Genomic DNA, 21,699 nt, shown 5'->3' with positions numbered 1-21,699 from the left:
GACAGTAGGACAGGGACGCTAGGCACAATGGTGGGCTTATGCACGCCCCTTACAAACCTCATAGAAAAGGGGAGAGGTCCACTGTAGACAATCTGAGGTTACAGTTTTTGGGGTTTGGGGAAGAAACCACAGAGTCAGGTACTGCATTCCAGGTGCTGATCACTCTATTGCTGAAGTGGTATTTTCTGCAATCTAGTTTGGAGCAGTTTACATTGAATGTATTACATGCTCATCTGTTGTTGCGGTTTACTGTCCTTTCGGCCACTGTGAGGATAGAAGGACTGTAGTTTTGTTCAGATACTTTCATGATATGAGCAGCAGTCTTTCTGTGGACAAAGCAGGATTTATGGGCACGCCAAGAAGTTGCTAAGACTCTGCTCCTTTGTCTTTCACTAACAGATGAGCTGTTGTGTTCACTAGGTGGAAGATGGAATGGAATACTCTTTACTGACCAAGTGTGATTAGACACACAAGGAATTTGTCTCTGGTGCATAAGCTCTCAGTGCACATGCAAACAACAGTGATAAGTCACAGATCATAAATCATAAGATAATCATAAATCAAAGAAAGATGAAAAGATGGTCATAGAGCTAATCAGCTGATCAAAGATAAGCATGCACTTCCACAGGGATTGTAGTTACTTATTCTAATATTCTAGTGCCTTCAATTATTCAAGATGTGCAAATCACAATTCTACTCTCGCCTCATCTGTCTAGATTATCTAGGCTTTGAAAATAGGAAATAAAAGAATGTGTGTGTGTGTTTGAGAGAGGGGGGGGAAGAGAGAGAGGGAGAGGGATCGGGAGATAGAGAGAGATTCAATAGAAAAAAAACATATAACTCTTCCCTGGTACAAGCTGAAAGGAGGAGAACCTGTGGTGTAGATGTTAAAGCTACTGCCTTACACTCCCCAGGTTCAAATCTCGCTAAGGATATGGCTAGCTGATGGGAGAAAAATAGCTTGAAATAGATCTATCCTAGTCTCCTTTCCTTTTCATTATCAGCAAAAAATATGTTACTTCCTCTCTCTATATATATATGTGTGTGTGTGTGTGTGTGTGTGTGTGAATGAATTTCTAAGTAAGAGATTGCATATATCTCACCCACAGAGATGTTCAGAACCCATAAAACTGTTTATTACACATACTAGACTGCCCCTGCCAACTGAGAAAGGCAGAATTAAAAATGCAAGATAACTGCATTTTCTTCACTAGGATCTGGCAGTGGGCTTTTTCAGTACAAACAAACCAGCAATGGCATCCAAACAGTGACAGCTCCTGGAGACAAGAGATTAAATATTTTTGCTGAGTTGATGCTCAGCTTGGACCGATTCCCTAGAAGAGGATCTTTCCCAGTGCTAGAGGATACAGGATCTTTCTGTATCGTCTAGGGCCTAGTTTCCAGATAGGGGATCTTTTCTAGTGCTGGGAAAGATCCCCTAGCCCAGTGATGGGCAACCTTTTGAGCTTGGTGTGTCAAAATTCGCCAAAAAACCCAGCATAACTTGGGTGGTGTGTCACCTTGAGAAAAAAACCATAATTTTGTGCTAAAAGTGTCTGGTAACCGATTCCAGGCACTCCAAATTTCCTGTTCATAGTGGCACTCCCTCTTGATTCTCCAAGCGGCACCTTTCTAGATTCTCAAGCTTTGACCTCAAGTCAACAAACAAGCTTCGCCGAGTCTTACTTTCACTTTGCAGAATAGTCCCCGGACTCTTTTTTTTAAAAAAAAACTCCTGCAGGAGAGGGCGGGGTGCCCTTGCCCCAAAGACTCACTGAAACGGTGAATTCTCACGTGAATTGCAGGTTATTTCCAGAAGCCTGGGACAGATATCCTTGCAAAGGTTTGACAGAAAAAGCAAGCAGAGAGCAAACTTCAAAAGAAGGGAAAAGACGGGAGGGAAGGAGGAGGCAAAAGGAGGAAGGAAGGGAAGAAGGAAGGAAGGAAGGAAGGAAGGAAGGAAGGAAGGAAGGAGAGAGAGAAAGGGGCTCTTTGGAAGGAACAGGTTTCGTTCTAATGGAAAGAATCGGCTCACCCAATGAAAGGGAACGCGAAGCGACGATATTTCTCTGGAAAAATGGACACCTGACTTCCTTAACGGCCGCGTGTCACTGAAAATGGCTACGCGTGTCAGTGCTGACACGCGTGTCATAGGTTCGCCATCACTGCCCTAGCCGGAAACTTGCCTAGATGATATAGGAAGGCACGGTGGTGTCCTATACTTTTATCTTAATGGGGCAAGCCAGATAAATATTGATAAGTTGTGTCCTTACCTTTCTTCAGGTTGGAGAGTGCAGAGACCAGGGCTGGGTCGATGTCACAGGGGAGTCCTGCAGCAGTGGCCAGTTCGAAGATACTCAAAGTCACCTAAAGGGATGGCAGAATCAGATCTTATGAGAGGGATACAACTGCTGCTGGACTTTGTCCCTTTTCTCTTTCTTATAACATTCCCTGTCACCATGGTGGATCTGGTCTACACCACATTAAGCAAAAAACATGGTAGAATTCCAGATTATGTGACCTCAGACTGCAAATGGGCCATATTTTTGCCCTGCGTTGCTAGAAAGAAAGCAATATATTTTCCCGTGTTGCTAGAAAGAGAGCAACGTAACTCTCCATAATTAAAATAATAACAAAAAGATCACGTATCTTCACCCTCCAGTGGTAGTTTTTTACAAAAAGAGTACAGATTCACTTTTTATAAAAATCAAAGTATGGTTTGGTTGGTTGGGATGTAAGCTGAAAATAAGAGCAAAATTGAATCTCATATAAAGCAATGTGTGATCCTCTTACTTAAAGGAAATTTAAAAAATGAGACCCAGGGGAAAAAAGAGATCTACTTATTTTCCCTCAGAACTTTGCTATTTTATTTCCACTTCATGATGCTTAAGCTTCGTTATAATAAACATATACATGTGCAAAGCTTATATTTCACACTCTGTTATTTTCTACACATTATAGCTCTGGCTGCAGGAAACACAAGAGACTAATACTGAAATGATACTATTTCACAAATGGAAATTTGATCAGCATCACTATCTGGCTTATCGTAACTCAGAAAACACTTCTCTCACCAAGATGGAAAGGAAATATTAGATAATTCAACATTGTTTTGCCCATGGTTAACCTAGACAGGACACAAAACTACACCATTTTTGTTAGTGTTTTGTCTCAGTAATATTTGCATATTCGGGAACAAAATCAATGAAGCAAAGCAAAAAAGAAAGGAAAATGTTCAGAGATATTCAGAGTAATTGCTAAGGTAGACTTAAAATGAAATGTAAGTGCAGGTAAGTGCTGTTTTCATTGTAAAGTGTTGTGTTTGGGCCTGGGCCAGCCATTGCTCCCACAGCTGGGAGAGACGCGGCACAAAGTGTATGCGAAAGCCTGGCTGACAGCCAGGAAGATGTGGCAGACAGCCAGGAAGACGTGGCAGACAGCCAAGAGGACGAGGCCACTGGTACGCAGGATTCAGCAGACAGCCCAGGGGATTTGGCATGCAGTCCCTCAGACAGTCTTTCGTCCCTGGGTTCTTCTGCAGATCAATATATTGATCTGCATAGCCGAAGAGCTATGCAAAGAAAGGATCAATTGAAGGAGTATTGCAAGTCATTTTAGTAGCACCTGGGCTGGGTGTAGTTCTTATACTGAGGGCTGGGTGTGGTTCCCTTAATGAGGGCTAAAGGGATAAAAGGGAACAAAGGCCAAGGCAAACTGTGGCTGTTTATCTGTGTTATTTTGTAGTTCCTGCTCTGAAGTTTCTGTTCCGTGCCGTTGGAGTTTTCAACCCAGCTTTTTCAGACAAGTGGGAGGTGAAAACTCTGGGACTTGCTGTTTACTCCAGAGATTCAAAAGGACTCCTGAAACGTCTTTGCTCATTCCAGGTTGTCTTTGTTTGTTTGTTTTCCTGTGTTTTTGTATGCGGCTGAAGTAAGCCTTGCACTATCATTGTTTTCGGACACTAAGAACTGTTTTTGAGTAACCCTTTTTTGTTTATCTAATACAAGTTTGCTGATTAGCAGAGCACGTGTGTGTTTGATTTCTTTTCCTTGGACTGTTACGCATTGCCTGAGCCCAGTCAGGCAGAACAGTAAAGTTATAATAACAGAGGCTTGCAAGTTGGAGTGAGCCCCCTCTCAACCTTTATGAGTGAGAACTATGGAAGGTCTCATATGAGGCATTTACTCAGGTTACATTGCTGTCCTGGAATTAGTCTTCTTTTATTATCTTGGTCCTGCTGTCCCTCAAGGCAGGGGTGGGTTCCTATCAGTGCAGCCCGGTGTGGGAGCTCCAGTAGCAGCTTGCTGATGATGCAATTTAGGCGTGACAGCTCCAGTGCCATCTTTCCTGGGCGATGAGTTCCGCCATCTTTTTTTGTGTAATTTTTTGTGCTTTTTTCCTGCTTTTGATGGCTTCTCAGCTGTGTTTTAGCTTGAAATGTCCTTCTGTGCATGCGCAAAAGTAGAATTGCATTCACGATGCGCACCGGTAGCGAAAGGTAAGTGGAACCCACCCCTGCCTCAAGGCCATTCTCCCTGCCTTCCTGCCCTTTGTGTCATGCAACCAGACAACAGAAACAGGGAGGAGGAGAGAAAGTTTGGAATGTAAGGGGGAGCTTGGGAGGGAATCGTGGAATGCAAGAGAGCCGACTGTCATCTAGCAATGTGTTAGTACCCAATTTCAAATGAAGAGGAAGCTCCAAGATGCTCAGACCATTCCCCAAAACAAATTGACTGTATTGATTGCTGGACAATGAACAGTGTGTGATTTAAGGAGAGAAAGGGGAATTTTACCCATGCTGCTTCTGCATGCAAAAACTTTAGAACTGGTTTTGGGTCTTCGGTGCCTATGTGGAATTTATCAGTAAAGTTATACTCTTGGTAATATAATGTCCCAGGAGTTTCTTTTGCTGTATCTGCCATAGGGACTGCTGACACTTTGCACGTAACCATGTGATAACCATTACACATCCATAGCTCTCTAAATGGGGATGAAGTCCTAAAGGTTTATAACAGGGATGTCAAGAACACTGGCCTAGGATAAGGAGCGTGCATAAGTGCACTAGAGTGCCTTCCGACCCCTGTTCTATTGTCTCTTCTATATCCCATATATCTTCTCTTCTATCCCTATATCTTTCTTCTATTCTCTCATTGATTATTTTATCCTATACTCTCTCTTCTATTCTTTCTCCAATTCTATTTCCCCGAAGGTGTCCTCTATTACCTTCATTGTGTATTATTGTGTATTGGACAAAATAAATAAATAAAAATACCAAAACACATCCATCTCTCAATTCTCAACATCCGTGATCAGCTGAGCATGATGTGAACCGGCCAGAATAATACCAAGGCCACTTTGCATTCCTGCTGCTCTGTTCCTAAAATGGGGCCACTGACTCTCTAAACATACAAACTGGATTTAAAATTTTCAGTTACTTCCAAGAGCCAGAAGGGAGAAGAGGAATTAAGTGGCTGTGAGTCTTCTGCTGATTTCATGTAAAGCTGACAGAGAAAGCAGCTGGAGGCTAAAGAAAGTATTAAAACATTTACGGTTGTTTAAAGCGGAACAGGTCGGCTCCTGCTACCACTCTATCAAGCATCTCTGGGAAGCGCACAAGCTGATTTAAGCAGAGAGGCTGGTGGTGAATGACAGATTATCCACCCTCTCATTTAGGTAGCCTGTACCAATTCAGCACACAGAATTGGTACAGGCTATCTAAACACAGGGAACTTATTTCTACAGATCTTTCCAATTCTTAACTCCCGGGTGTTGGTTCACATTCTGTTTTTTACAGCAAATACAAGCTCGTTTAACTTTGTAGACTGATAGGGATGCTTGTGCCAAGAATCCGGAGCAACTTAAAATGAGATCCCCTTCCATCTTCTTGGAAGCAAATGAAAGAAAGACTATCCTGTAGCTGCATGGCTCAAAAACATATGTCCCACTGTGTGTGCATCTCACCACTGTGGGTCCTGAAATAAATAAAAGCATTGTGAAATCGCGTGTCCTGTTACGCCATAATTTATTGACCCAATCAAAAACAATGCAGAATTAATACAACAGATGACCAAAGTATTTTTTCACTTGCTTGGGCAATTTTTTGACTGTGTACCCTACTTTTAATCATGATGCAGTTCTGAGTAGTTATAGTCTGCATAGAAAACAAACCAGGAATAAGGTTGAAAGCTGCAAATAGTGTGCTCTGCTTTATACCTCATACCAAGCTACAATTATAATTGCATTCAATAAAACACAGTTGCAAATATTGCTTTTGGGTGCAAAATTTAATCTTGTTTATTTACTGATTCCATTTACATATTGTGCAAAAACAAAAATAAGGAAGTCTTTGCATCATGTGCAAATTGCAAGTACCTTCTCTATGGAAATATCAAAAGCAGAGGATTTTAAATATAGGCTCCCCAAATGTTTGGTTTCCAAGTATCCAACATACCTGCCAAATGCCAAAACTGTATATTAAAACATACAAATCTAATAAATAATAAAAAATAATAATAACCAACCTAACAACCTACAGATAGTTCTCAACTTACAACCACAATTGGAAACAGAAGTTTCATCACTAAGTGAGGCAGTCATTAAGTGAATCATGCCTGATTTTATTACCTTTTTGCCACAGTTGTTAAGCAAATCATCAATCAGCTGAAAGGGAGCTTAGAGGTCTTCTATCTAGTCCAAACCCCTTCTCAAGAAGGAGAGCCTATATCCGTGATGGCAAACCAATGGCACGTGTGCCACAGGTGGTACATGTCACCGTATCTGCCAGCACGCAAGCATTGCCTTACCCAAGTAATAATGTGCATTGTGAAAACAGAAATGCGTAGAATATGAAAAGCTCAGATTCAAGTGGAATTGAGGAGTAGGCAAAGTTGGCTCTTCTATGACTTGTGGACTTCAACTCCCAGAATTCCTGAGCCAATCATGCTAGCTCAGGAATTCTGGGAGTTGAAGTCTACATGTCATAGAGGACCCAACTTTGCCTACCCCTGGACTAGGGAAACATTTCAAGCCAAGGTGTGATGAGGGGTTGGTGGGTGGGTGGAATTATTCATTTTTATGTTAATTCAGTTAGGGACCTTCCGTGTCAGCATCACTGCCACTACCATCTCTATTTCTTCTTCAGCCTCAAGCACTCTTGTAGAGTTCACCAAAACTCAATGATGGAGGTATAGGTGACAGTGCCACTCAGTGGCACCACTTCCTTTCAAAAGAATCAACCAATACCTGTTAGCGGATAACTTTTAACAGAGTATGTATGTATGTATGTATGTATGTATGTATGTATGTATGTATGTATGTATGTTTTATTTATTTATTTATTGATTGATTGATTGATTGGATTTGTATGCCGCCCCTCTCCGCAGACTCGGGACTTGGCTTTTTAAAATTAATGTAGTAGTTCAGGCTGCATTAAAATCTTTGTTTATATATATATCTTTAAAAATCAACAGGAATGAGAACAGGGAAATGAGAAGAGATCAGAAACAACTTATTCTTCAAAGAGAAGAGAAGCTTACCATGGTGGCTTTTGAGTCTCACCAAGCTCAAGGTGGACTCAGCCTTCCCTCCTTCCAAGATCAGTAAAATGACGACCCAGACTATTGGGGGCAATAGGCTGACTCTGTAAAACCGCTTAGAGCTGGCTGTAAAGCACTGTGAAGCGGTAGATAATTCTAAATGCTATTGCTATTTATTCATCTCTTTGGAGAGAAGCAACTCCATAACAAACTTGGTGATGTTTCTAAATAGCTGAAACAGTTTATCTCATTGTTATTATGTGTTTTTAAGTATGTTTGTAAAACTTTTGAAAATTCAAAATAAAAATATATTTTTTTTAAAAATAAACAGTTGAAAGAGAGAACTATAGCAGCAGAGCTGCAGGAAAGCTGAGCATGAGTGACATAACAGGAGCATTAAGGCTTTACAGCTGGATTGGGGTGGGCAGCAACACTTAGCTAAGCAGATTACTCAGGAAAGCAAGATCAGTCAGGCAATCGTTTTCCAAAAACCCTCAGCCAATGCTATAATGCCACTGGGGTAGCTAGAGCCAAAAATACGCCAGTAACTTCATCATGATAAAGCCATGTAGAGGCTGCCAAGCAGTGGTGGTAAATCTACCGGTTCTCACCAATCTGGGCAAACCGATAGCAGTGGTGGTGAAAAGCTCTACCCACCCGCCCAGATGTCAAAATTGATGCTCTGTGCATGCACAGAAGCACCGCGAGCGAGTGAAGAGAGCGCATGCACGTGCTCCCATGTTCAAACCAGTAGCAAAGTAAGTGAATACCAGATTTTTAGGTAGTGCGCAGGCACATGCCCCCACAGCAGGAAGCGAACCAAGTGAGTTAGAACCAGTGATGACCTGCAACTGGAATGGTAAAGTGCTACGTTCTAGTAGCGATTTTTGGGATGCGCACGCAACTGCGCGTCTTGGATGCGTGCATGTGTGCACAAGATTTGGTTTCCGCGCATGCACAGCAAGCGAAATATCATAAGAAGATGCTTGCACGAGCGAGATTTTGGCAATTTTTTGCTGGTTGTGTGCAAAAAGCAAAAATATCGCTGAAAATCGCCAAAATCTCACCCACACTTGTGCAAAATTTCAAGCCAAACCTTGCACCAACGGGTGTGCCCCCCGGATGCGCGTGCACCTGCGATGGCCTTGGAGAGCGCACTGGTAGCCCCAAAGACGGCAGGCCTATGCTGGTTAGAACCCACCCCTGCCTTAAACCACTAGACCAAACTGGCTCTCCATATTAAATGTGACTCCTGGTTATCAGTCCCAAGTAGAAATGGCTTGATTCAATTCCTGCAAATGCCTCTGGAGTGCAGAATCTGCACTCTGATCCTGATCTTTCTCCACCCGTGCTTCCCTTGTTTCTGGGTGGCTCCCCATAGCCTGTGATTTGTGTCCCCGTTTGTCATTCTGCAGAAATGTTCAATGCTTCGAATTTCTTTCTTCCTATATTCACACTTACTAGCTGGAAATAATGAAGTCAAGATTTCTTCTATTTATTCATAGGGACCCCGCTACTAGTAATGATTGCAATTAAGTCTAATACAGCCAGGGGGAGGGGCGAGGTAGAAAGCAGAGAACAGCACTAATTAACTGAGCTATGAATTTAAATCAGTTTCATCATTTATATTCTTCGTGTGCGCTCTGTCTGCTGCTGCTGTCCTTATCAAGGCAACGGAGGGACAAGAATAGGGCTTTAGTTAATACTGTATCTGACCCAGCTGGTAGGACTAGGCTCAAACACAGAATGTGCATTTAATGGAGTGCGCACAGGGAGAGGAAAGAAAGCCGCAACATTCAGACAGATCTTGAATTTCAGAATTCTTTTGAATCACAAAATGAAAAGTGGTTTCTTTGTGAGTAATCTCTTTACATGAGAGACCTCTGTGCCAGGACACTAAGGAGTATTAGGTTTGTTTGCCACCTTGAGTTATCTAAACAGGGGTCTCCTTCCTTGGCAACTTAAAAAAATTGTGGACTTCAACTCCCAGAATTCCTCAGCCAGCTTTTTGAGTAGTTCGGAGAACCTGCAAATACCATCCCTGGCTGGCCACAGAGTGTGGTGGGATATATATATATATTGCAAAATTCTCTATCCCCATATCTATCTATCTATCTATCTATCTATCTATCTATCTATCTATCTATCTATCTATCTATCCATCCATCCATAAAAACATACATACATACATACATACATACATACATACATACATACATACATACATTCATTCATTCATTCATTCATTCATTCATTCATTCATTCATGTACGAATTGGTAGTATACAAAGTATACAAAGATATAACAATGTTTATATACATGATACAGTACTAGTAAGAGAGAAATATTAGGACAGGGGACTGAAGGCACGTTGGTGCAGTTATGCACACCCCTTACTGACCTCTTAGGAATCAGGAGAGGTCAACAAAGGATAGTCTAAGGGTAACGTTTTGGGGGTTAGGTGATGATACTACAGAGTCAGGTAGTGAGTTCCATGCATTAACTATTCAGTTACTAAAGTCGTATTTCCTGCAGTTGAGTTTGGAATGGTTTACTTTAAGTTTGTATCTGTTGTGTGCTCGTGTGTTGTTGTGGTTGAAGCTGATGTAGTCGTTGACAGGAAAGATGTTGTAGCAGATGATTTTATGGGCTATGCTTATGTCATGTTTAAGGCGACGTAGTTCTAAGCTTTCTGAACCTAGGATTTTAACTGTTCTCACTGAATATAGGTAGTTCTTGACTTATGATCACAACTGAGCCCATAATTTATGATGCTAAGTGAGACATTTGTTAAAGGAGTTATACCACATTTGTAAGTGAATCACTGCAGTTGTTATATTAGTAACACCATTGTTAAGTGAATCCGGCTTCACCATTGACATTGCTCATCAGAAAATGACCCAGGGACCCATACGTATGACTGCAACCAACATAATTATGAACCAGCCATCAAGCATAATAATGTAAATCATGTGACCATGATGGGAATGCTGCAATGGTCATAAGTGTGGAAAATGTCATGTCACCTTTTTCCTGTTCCGCTGTAACTTCGCATGGTCATTAAAAGAACTGTTGTAAGTTGAGGACCAACACAGTTTGGGGAAGACTGACTTAAAACCCCGAGTTGTCCCAGGGAATTCTGAAAGTCCCAATGCACTTGAAAGCCTGATTCACTTACTGCTTTACAAGCTGCAAAAACCGATTGGATTTATAGAAAGAAACGGAGGAAGTGGCAAGCCGAGTAACAAGAAACCAAGGACACACAATTGGAAAGGGCAAAATTAAGATCTAAATTTGCTTCCGTGGCATCTCTAATTAAAACACATCGAGCCGCGGGCTCTCCAGAGGCACTGGTGAACTTCTGCCAAACCTTCCAAGTAGTGGAAAGGCACAGTTAGTAGCACAGCAGATCACACAGTCCATCTCAGTCAGGAATGAGGATTAATGAATTAAGCAAGAGATAAAATAATGCATTGGTGTAGCTCCTTCTACAGTACAGATTTTGAGCTCAATCAAGTAGCACTGTCAATAAAGCATGAAGACTAATTGCACAGGCGCAGCCGGAAGGTTTCACTCTGGTCTGCGCTAACTGTGGGAAAAGTTTATTTGTTTGTTTGTTTCATCAAGCATCAAACATATAAAAGAAGAACACAATTGGACAGTAGGACAGGGACGGTAGGCACAATGGTGCGCTTATGCACCCCCCTTACAAACCTCTTAGAAAAAGGGAGAGGTCAACTGTAAGCAGTCTAAGGTTCAAGATTTTGGGGTTTGGGGAAGAAACCACAGAGTCAGGTAGTGAATTCCAGGCATTGATCACTCTATTGCTGAAGTTGCATTTTCTGCAGTCTAGTTTGGAGCAGTTTACATTTAGTTTGTATCTATTACGTGCTCTTGTGTTGTTGTGGTTGAAAGTGAAATAGTCACTAACAGGAAGGACATTTTGATATATGATTTTATGAATTACATTTAGATCAGATCTAACTTTAAATATTTTAAAACTATTGGCTAATGGCTGTCTCCATTAGTTGTGAGAAAATACTTTAAAGTTATTGGCTAATAGCTATTACCCCTGTATAAAGACCACTGCCAGCCTGAATCCTTTGCTGTTTACTAGTATATTGCTATTAGAGAATGAATAGAGACATCTTGTTTCATTCTACCGGCTTCGACTCCATTCTTCGTCCAATCTAACAAAGATAATGCTCATGTAAGACCATTGCTCAACAAGTGCATCTGATCTACAAACAGAAAGTCCAAGATTCAACCCCTGGCATGTCCAGTTAAAACCAACCAGATATATTTATGTACTTATCTGTTAAACAAATATATAAGGCTATCCAACTTACACAGGATTCCTCCGGGTGGCTTACAAATTAAAATTTCACAGTGGAAGAAGCCACAACACATACCCCCTTCTCCAATATTTAGCAAATATGGATAAAGATCTTGGAGAACTACTGCCAATCAGAATAAAATGCCAGATTGAAAAAGAGACTGCTTGCAACTCATAGCCTACAGCTGCCTAGAAAAACTATAAAAGAAAAATCAAACGGAACAAATGGAGTTAGTGTAGTGGTGAAGATGCTGACCTAGAAACCAGGTGACTGTGAGTTCCAGTCCCAACTTAGACATGAAAGCCAGCTGGATCATTTGGGGCCAGTCTTCTCTCTCTCAGCCCAGCCTCACAGAATAGTTGTGGGGGGAAAGAAGAGGATGCTTCTTTGCTGCCTTGAGTCACTTATAAAGTCATAAAGGCAGGATAAAAATCTAATAAAACTAATCTAATAGATAACAGAGACAATTTGCTCAACTGTGCCTGCTATATGTATGTGTGTGAGATATGCATCAGCACATCACCTGCCAAGATAGAATGATGCTCCAGAGATGTTAAAAATGCAATGACACAATAATATCAACTAAGAAGAAAATCGTGATACATTTAAAACATAGCAGACACTATTAGTGAAAGAGGTGCCTCATTAACTGAGCAGCACGAAGAGAAAAAAAGGAAACAGGATAGAGACATAATAAGGTGGGCTTGAAAAGTTAATATAGGAATGTGAGCCAGTGGGCTACACTCTTCCATCTCTTCCACTCTTTGATGCAATTTTTACAAGTATGCAGAAAATATAGATTTGGGACACTGAAATAATAAAGTTTTTAAATCGGACACTTTCAGAACTGTGCAGAAAAAAATGCCTTTAACGGTGTTACATAGAATGCCAATATCATTAACATTAGATCAATATATACTGTACTTTACAGAAGAGCTGGTGAATCTTTTATTTTAGATTAAGTATGGACTGTGTCTGAGGGGTGGGGAGTTGGAATTCTGACTTTTAGCTTCACAGAAATACACAGGAAGTGCTCTCAAGGAGTCATAGAAAGAGTAGTCTCTTCTTGATTCACAATCACTGGGGTGGGGATCACAGCCCATTTCAGTGTTTGGGGGATTTTAAAACTGGGGCTTCCCAGAATGTTACCATGCCTAACCTTAAGACATCTTGTAGTTTAAAAAACTGAAATTGGCTCCCAAAAGGCATTCTGAGAGAACTTGAGGTAATGGCTGGCTACCTGTGGGCCACAGATTAACAATCTTTGCCACTCTGCTGGCAATTTCAGCTTCCAACTAGTGTTGAGCGAACTGAACCTGCAAAGTTCAGGTTTGTACCGAACCTGAATTTTTGCAAGCGTTCGGCAAAAGTTCAGGTTCGGGTTCGGGGGGCGCCAGGGAGTGCTGCCGCCCAGCTGTCACCTTCAGAAACAGCCGGGGCGCTTCTCGGTGGTCTCCAAAACCCAAACCCGGAAGTTCAGCAAAAGTTCGGGTTCGGGAGAGCACCGGGAAGCGCCGCCGCCCAGCTGTCACTTTCCAGAACAATCGGGGTGGTTTCCGGCGCTTTCCCGAACCCGAACTTTTGCCGAACTTCCGGGTTCGGCATTGGGGAGACCACCGAGAAGCGCCCCGGCTGTTTCTGAAGGTGACAGCTGGGCGGCAGCACTTCCCAGAACAGCTGGGGAGCTATCAGCCGGTCGGGAGGCGCAAAAGGAGTTGGGGAATTCAATGGGCAGAGCTTTGACGTCACTGAGATATCCTTCCTGGCCGGCTGAAACGGGGACTCCAGGAAGGCCATCTCAGTGACGTCAAAGCTCCGCCCCTGGAATTCCCTTGTGGGATTCCCCACTTTCTTTTGTGCCTCCTGACCGGCCGACAGCTCCTCGGCTGTTCTGGGAAGTGCTGCCGCCCAGCTGTCACCTTCAGAAACAGCCGGGGTGCTTCTCGGCGGTCTCCCAAACACCGAACCCGGAAGTTCGGCAAAGGTTCGTGTTTGGGAGAACGCCAGGAAGTGCCCCGACTGTTCTGGAAGGTGACAGCTAGGCGGCGGTGCTTCCTGGAGCTTTCCCGAGCGCCGAACTCGAAAGTTCGGTGAAAGATCGGTGGTTCGGGTTCGGAACCCAATTTTTTTAAAAAAAATTGGGTGCCGAACCCGAACCCGAACTTAGTTGGGTTCTCCCAACACTACTTCTAACCCGTCAAATATCTAATCTATGCTAAGAGATTCACCAGCTCTTTTGTAACATATGTACTGAATTAATGCTAAAGATACTGACATTCTTTGTAACATCTTTAAAGGCATTTAAAAAGGTAAAATTAGCATTTAAACTTAATCAGCAGATTCTATATGGATATAAAGTTTCCTTTCAGATTACAATCTGTGTGAGTATCATGTACACATTCTAGGATGACTGATAAAAGGCACTTGCAAAATAAATTTTCATCTACACCTCCACATTTTTTTCTGCATACTGATAAAGAAAGGACAATGGTGCTGGTAGAGTCAGTATTGTCATCAATATAGCATTCAGAAAGTGCAGAGAATGGACCCGCCTGGCCACAGGCTTCGTACAAGAGAAAGAAAAACATTCAAAATTTTACCTTTATGTCCATCTCAGGGTTGACAAATTCTTTCAGATACTGAATGGGTCCCATCAGGAAAGGGCAACGATTGTTGAACACCTGTCCATGTTAGAATGCAAGAGGTGAGGCAACAAATAGGAGCTACCTTTTTTTGCTTACAAACTTCTGTTTAATTGTTTGTAGCTATGAGTATCAGTGTCCCACCACTTACCTCTTGAAGTCCTTCCTGTGCCATTGACCGGAACCACAGAATTTCTCCAATTATTGTCATCCTTTTTAGAACATTATCTATGCCTGGACAGAAGAGATTGTGATTAGACACAATTTTCCAGGAACCACAAGACCTTTAGCTTAGTTTATCCCAAGCTGTTGTGTGTGAGTGTATTTGAAGTATAACATCCACAATCCCTATCATCTAAATTATCATAGGACAAACACAGTAGTTGAGAATGATGATCATTCCATATAAATACCTTTAGAAGGCATCCAAAGAGGACAAACTATCCAACATTAACATGAGTTGTAGAGTTAGGTCTATGAAAACCAAGATAGTCTAAATCAGGAATCTCCAACTTTGGCAACTTTAAGCCTGGCAGACTTCAACTCCCATAATTCTGGGAGTTGAAGTCCAAGTTGGCAAGATTGGAGACCCCTGATCTAAATAGTCTTGAGAGCACACAACAATTACAATATTTAAAACCAATGTCTAGAACAACAGGAGCTTTTACAAGGCTGAATCTGCTGGTAAGTTTCTAATGATGTCAAATATATTTAGAATCTAAAATCACTTTTGAGAAACTCTGCACAGAGGTTTGGCAATATATTATCCTATTCCATTCCATTCTATTTCCCTCCCCATCCCTCCACCCCACCCAAACCTATTAGCTAGTCTCAGGATATATCTAGATAGCTGTCCTAACATGCTGTAATGCATGACAAAACTATGCCATCATAATTTGCTCTGTCCCCACACCCAATTCCCAGTCTGCTTTACTAAAGAGTTTGGTAAATTGTGCTATAGAACAGGGGTGTCAAACTCGATTTCATTGAGGGTTGTGCTTGACCTCCGAGGACCAGGATGGGTGTGGCTAGCTCAATGACGCTCATTTCAGGGGGGCTTGTGGTGGCCCAAGTGCGCTGGTAGAAGCACCACAGGCCAGTCCTTTGCTGTTTCCAGGGGAACCCCATGGGCCAGATCTAAGTACCCCGCAGGTCCCTGGAGTTTGACACCCCTGCTATAGAAGAGGGAAAATCCAGTTCCAAGTCCACATTCAGCTATAAAAACTTCCCACATGACTTGAGGGTGGTCATGATCTCTCAACTCACATTATGCCACAGAGCTGTTGATGAGAAAAAGTGGTGGCAGAAATGTCATGCTCACTATCCTGGGTTCTTGGGGGAAAGTGAGTCAAACCTAATGAATTTATTATCTCTAAATCATTGGGGTTATCAAAACAGTGAGAAATGAGACATATCACCATCCATTCTAAGATTTGGTCTGAAAACGTACATTTAAAAGTCAGTAATAAAGCCCAGAATCAAAACAGATTTGACTTCTTTAGTTGTGGCTTCTCTGTGTTTTCTTTTAAAAACAAAAACAAATAAATCTTGAATTTTCTATTAGTCTCACCAATGACTGCTGAATACTTGAAGCAGGGAAGAACAAGTACAGAACCATTACCTGTTAGGCGGGGCATTAGTGTTGCCATTTGCTCTGGGTGGCAGTAGTTGGATCTGATCTGAACCAAAATATCCATATTCTCAGTCACAAGTTTCTGGAAAGAACAAAACTTGGTGATATCATATGACAATTCTGAAGATAGTACAGTAGTACCTCTAGATACGAGCTGCTCCACATGCGAGTATTCCAAGTTACAAGCCGAGACACGAGCAAACTTTCTGTTCAACACCCGAGCTCAAATTTGGGATACGAGCTGAGCTTCCACTAGATGGCGCAAAAATTCCTTGCTTCCAGTTATCTCGGCACGAAAAATAAAGTCTAAAGGCATTCGTTCGAGATGCGAGTTTAGACATACGAGCTCGGGTCTGGAACGAATTAGACTCGTATGTCGAGGTACCACTGTATAACATTTATCTTGAGCGGCTTGCTTCTCATTTAGCTTTGAGAAATAGCCATATGCCAATCTTCAATTCTCTCGCTAAGAAACTTAGCAGAGTTTCTAGAACCAGACCTTCTGCTCAATGTCTTTTCCTTCTAATCCAAAAGGCAGGTTTCATGCATGTTGACTAACTAGACCAGTCAGCTCATTTAATATACTGTACTCCACCGTGTGGAATGGTGGGGGACTCATAAAAACCACTGCTCAAACCAAATAAATTATATTATGGCTTCATGAAGCGAAGCCCAGAATAAATAAGAAAATAGCTGATTCCAATCTGTTCTCCTCTCAACTGAGCTTTATACCTTTAGTTCCACCATCTGTGAGGTGACATGCCACATGAGGTTATCACTTAGGAACTTCATTCCATAAGGACCAAGGAGTTCAGCCAATGCTCTCATTTCTGCAAGGAAACCAAAAGGGATTCATTTTTATTATAGTGTAATAGTACAGTATGCTTACTTAAAGCAGCCAGAGCAGGGTCAATCTTTGGATTACTATAGACATCAGGAAAAAAAGAGACATCAGATGTTGGTTCATTACCTTCTGGTTATAAAAATTGCAACAGAGATCTCAGCCTTCTCATTTACCCTATTGGTGGCCTTAAAAAAGAAAAACAATACCCAAGACCACATGGCACTGGTAATACAACTCATTCAAGAAACTAAGACCAGAATTTTCAATATGCTTGTCTGAGATGGACAGAGTTGCCAAAATAATTACCTTAAATTTAGTGGATATTTGTCATATATTAATTTTTACTTTTGTTGTTGATTTTCAACATTTTGCTGCCAGAAATTAGTGGCATAGTCTTGCAAAGCTTCAGAGATATTCAGAAAAAGACCAGGAAGTATACAGAGGGCCCATGGCCTGACATTTATCCACTTTTAGTAGACAGAGTTTTATTTCCATTTGGTATGATGTCCCAAGTTCATCCCTGTCTTCTAACTGGTTGAGAAACAGCCAAGAGCCGTTTCCCTGCTACCAGTCTGTAGAGTACAGAATTTGGGATGAACAACCTTTGAATAGTGTGTGGGAGTAGGAATGGATTTCCAGAGGAAAAATTGCAGACTACAGTAACCAGGAACATTACTCAGGTGAGTAACTCTTTAAACCCTTTAAACAGAGGTCTTCAAACTTGGCAACTCCATTAAAGCTGGCTGGAGAACTCTGCGAGTTGAAGTCCACTAGTCTTAAAGTTGCTAAGTTTGGGGACCTCTAAAAGGATGCTAATGACCAACTGTATGCAAGGAATATAAATCCTTCCATACCCCACTATCCAGTCAGAGCTGAAGACTCTTCTTGGATGAGAAGTGAAATGTCTTCAAGGAAAAAACAGGAAAGTCCAGTTGCCTCCCGAAAAAGCACCTTTGGAACAATTCCCTGTTACTACCTGCCAGTACTGAGGCCAGAGAGCGAGACAACTGCAAAACTTCCATTGTTCTAAGAAACAAACACCATGACATACTGAACATTCTAACTAGGAACCTCATGCATAAACCATGTGTTTCTGTCTCATTGTAAGTTGTGTCTTTAAGATCTTACATTTAAGGCCAGGATTTTATTTTAAATCTTAAAAAAAAAAACTTTATGAATTTTTAAACAATTTTTTTAAAAACAAAATTACAATTATACTTTTAGTACTTCTGCATTGTTACATTAAAAAAGTTTCTTATTTATTTATCATCAGGGCACTCTTACGTAAACCTTATTCCTTTAATATAACTATACATTTCTTTTTATTTACACATATTTACATTTTAACCAATTTAGGAGTTACTCATGATTTTCTTGTTTCTTTTCCTTAATTCAACTTTCTGCCATTGTTCCCATGTCTCATAATAATCTGACTCTTTTTTGCCCCTTAATTCCAATGAAAGTTTATCAATTTCAGAACAGTCGTAAATTTAATTAATTATTACTTTTTCTGGGGGTGGGCGGGTATGTCTCTGCATTTTTCAAAATTGGGCAAATTCAATCCTAGCTGCAGTGGTAATATGCAATATTAAATATTTTTCCCCTTACTATATTCTTTTTTGAAAATTCTCAATAAGAACAATTATCTCCTGTAGCCAATTATGAATTTTATTCCAAATTTATTTTGTTGCAGAAAAACGACCACCACATTTGAAAGAAGGTGCCATTAGGGGTTTTTTTGCATTGCCAACTATTTGGATTAAATTTGGGATATATTTTTGCCAATTGGGTCGGGGCCAAATACCGTTTTAATCTTTGTATATTGTTGGGAGAGTGCATGTTTGAAATAGATGGCTGGATGTTAAGATTCCCTGTGTTGATGCTGTATTGGTTTTGAATACTTTAGTACTAAACTCAATTGCTGGTCCATGTAGTTTGCTAATGAACAATACGGAAATGTCACTGCTGCCTCCTCCTCCTCCATCATTACTGAGGTTTATTCCATTATTCTCTGCTTCATATGATTTGCTACAGATTTAAAACTCAGCTGCAATTCACATGCTCAAAATATGCCTGAGCCAAGCTAGGCTTGGTGCAAATGCCAGAGCTTCAAGTGGGCAATACAATTCAAACCTATCAGCTCATTTACTAATACCAGGGATTAAATTTAAATAAGGTAACCCATTATAACCCAATTGTGAACGATTCTGTCTAGGCCTTTCGACACCTACCTAGGACGTCAGAAAATTCTTCAGCACTGAAGATCTGTTCCCCTTCTTTGGGAACACTGACAAAGGCTTGCATTAAAGGCGAAAGGACAATGGATCCCATGCTTGCCTGGCGTAGAAGTGACTCCAGATACCTGGGAAGAAATGCCAACAAAATCTATTCCATCTAAGAACAACTAAGTACAACTTTCTTAAACATTTTGCAGGGCAGCTATGTGGAAAGAGCCAGGAAACCTTACTAGCAAGAAACTCTTCCTAGGAAGGCTTTGCCTCACAACTATATCATCGTTTTTAAAAAATATACATATATTTATTGGTTATTTACATTGATAAAAACAAAACGACATAAAAAGAAAGCATACATACATACAAACAAGACAAAATAAAGCATTATGCTTTATACATTAAGTAACTTTGGTATCAGAACTTAGAAGGGATACCTGCTATAAAGCAGGATATTTTTTTATTTGCAGCTTATTCATTTGCAGCCATATCATAATTAATAATTTAATAATTTATTGGATTTGTATGCCGCCCCTCTCTGTAGACTCAGGGTGGCTAGCAACAATGATAAAAACAGCATGTGACAATCCAATAATAAAACAACTAAAAACCCTTATTATAAAACCAAATATACACACAGACATACCATGCATAACTTGTAATGGCCTAGGGGGAAGGAATATCTCAACTCCCCCATGCCTGGTGGTATAAATGAGTCTTGAGTAGTTTACGAAAGACAGGGAGGGTGGGGGCAATTCTAATCTCCAGGGGGAGTTGGTTCCAGAGGGCCGGGGCCGCCACAGAGAAGGCTCTTCCCCTGGGGCCCGCCAAACGACATTGTTTAGTCGACGGGACCCGGAGAAGGCCAACTCTGTGGGATCTTATCGGTCGCTGGGATTCGTGCGGTAGCAGGCGGTTCCGGAGGTAGTCTGGTCCAAAACCATGTAGGGCTTTAAAGGTCATGACCAACACTTTGAATTGTGACCGGAAACTGATCGGCAGCCAATGCAGCCACGGAGTGTTGAGGAAACATGGGCAAATCTTGAAAGCCTCACGATGGCTCTCGCGGCTGCGTTCTGCACGATCTGAAGTTTCCGAACACTTTTCAAAGGTAGCCCCATGTAGAGAGCGTTGCAGTAATCGAACCTCGAGGTGATGAGGGCATGAGTGACTGTGAGCAATGACTCCCTGTCCAAATAGGGCTGCAAATGGTGCACCAGGCGAACCTGGGCAAACGCCCTCCTCGCCACAGCCAAAAGATGATGTTCCAATGTCAGCTGTGGATCGAGGAGGATGCCCAAGTTGCGAACCCTCTCTGAGGGGGTCAGTAGTTCCCCCCCCCCCCCAGGGTAATGGATGGACAGATGAAATTGTCCTTGGGAGGCAAGACCCACAGCCACTCCGTCCTGTCTGGGTTGAGTTTGAGTTTGTTGACACCCATCCAGGCCCCAACAGCCTCCAGGCACAGGTACATCACTTCCACTGCTTCGTTGACTGGACATCCTTTTTAAAAGATCCTTTTGCACTAATGGAAAGAAGGAACAGCTCATCCATACCTGAAAACAGTGCCTTATTTTCAATATAGACAACCCTCAATGTAGTATCTAGTCTCGAGAAGAATTTTTTTAATGAATATCTCAGATATTTCAGGATTGACTTTTGGAATTTCAAGGAGATAGTAAAACTGACCTTAGTGACCTTGGGACAAATAATGTCCTGGCTCCTACAGTTGTACAGCAGTATTTTCTCCCTGCAGGTTACCATTATGCCTCCCCCCCCCCCTCCAGCCACATACCAGTTGGTATAGAGTGTGGTGATTGTCTGCTCCCCACTTGCATCCAGCGGCTGGGTGTGCTGCAGGAGCACTCCACGGAGGAGGCGCGAAGTATCCACTCCTACACGATGCATCAGGGACACCAGGAAAGTAGCGTAGGCCTGCACGCCTGCTAATACTTCTGAGGGGCGCGCTATCTCTGGAGAACTTGGGTTTGGTTTTACCAGTCGCGCCAAAGACCTATGGGGAAGATCGGGAAAACCAAGAGAAACAATAGAAACATAGAAACATAGAAGTCTGACGGCAGAAAAAGACCTCATGGTCCATCTAGTCTGCCCTTATACTATTTTCTGTATTTTATCTTAGGATGGATATATATTTATCCCAGGCATGTTTAAATTCAGTTACTGTGGATTTATCTACCACGTCTGCTGGAAGTTTGTTCCAAGGATCTACTACTCTTTCAGTAAAATAATATTTTCTCATGTTGCTTTTGATCTTTCCCCCAACTAACTTCAGATTGTGTCCCCTTGTTCTTGTGTTCACTTTCCTACTAAAAACACTTCCCTCCTGGACCTTATTTAACCCTTTAATATATTTAAATTTTTCAATCATGTCCCCCCTTTTCCTTCTGTCCTCCAGACTATACAGATTGAGTTCATTAAGTCTTTCCTGATACGTTTTATGCTTAAGACCTTCCACC

General features: G+C 41.6%; 1 protein-coding gene across 4 annotated transcripts in view; it reads right to left on the bottom strand.

The window, feature by feature from the left end:
- NCKAP1L (NCK associated protein 1 like) overlaps positions 1 to 21,699 on the bottom strand; it is a 134,576-nt gene that overhangs the window by 29,998 nt on the left and 82,879 nt on the right. For all 4 annotated transcript variants that reach the window (XM_070741000.1, XM_070741002.1, XM_070740999.1 and 1 more), the window contains 7 exons: positions 21,018 to 21,236; positions 19,223 to 19,353; positions 16,880 to 16,977; positions 16,136 to 16,229; positions 14,666 to 14,748; positions 14,473 to 14,553; positions 2,274 to 2,367 (listed from right to left, as the gene is read on the bottom strand). In XM_070741000.1, the coding sequence (XP_070597101.1) occupies positions 2,274 to 2,367; positions 14,473 to 14,553; positions 14,666 to 14,748; positions 16,136 to 16,229; positions 16,880 to 16,977; positions 19,223 to 19,353; positions 21,018 to 21,236 (800 nt within the window). The remainder of the gene's footprint in view (positions 1 to 2,273; positions 2,368 to 14,472; positions 14,554 to 14,665; positions 14,749 to 16,135; positions 16,230 to 16,879; positions 16,978 to 19,222; positions 19,354 to 21,017; positions 21,237 to 21,699) is intronic.

The sequence above is a fragment of the Erythrolamprus reginae genome, chromosome 2, assembly GCF_031021105.1.
Source record: "Erythrolamprus reginae isolate rEryReg1 chromosome 2, rEryReg1.hap1, whole genome shotgun sequence".
Lineage (NCBI taxonomy): Eukaryota > Metazoa > Chordata > Lepidosauria > Squamata > Dipsadidae > Erythrolamprus > Erythrolamprus reginae.
The sequence above is the reverse complement of the archived record's forward strand: the minus strand, read 5'-3'. Positions and strand labels throughout refer to the sequence as shown.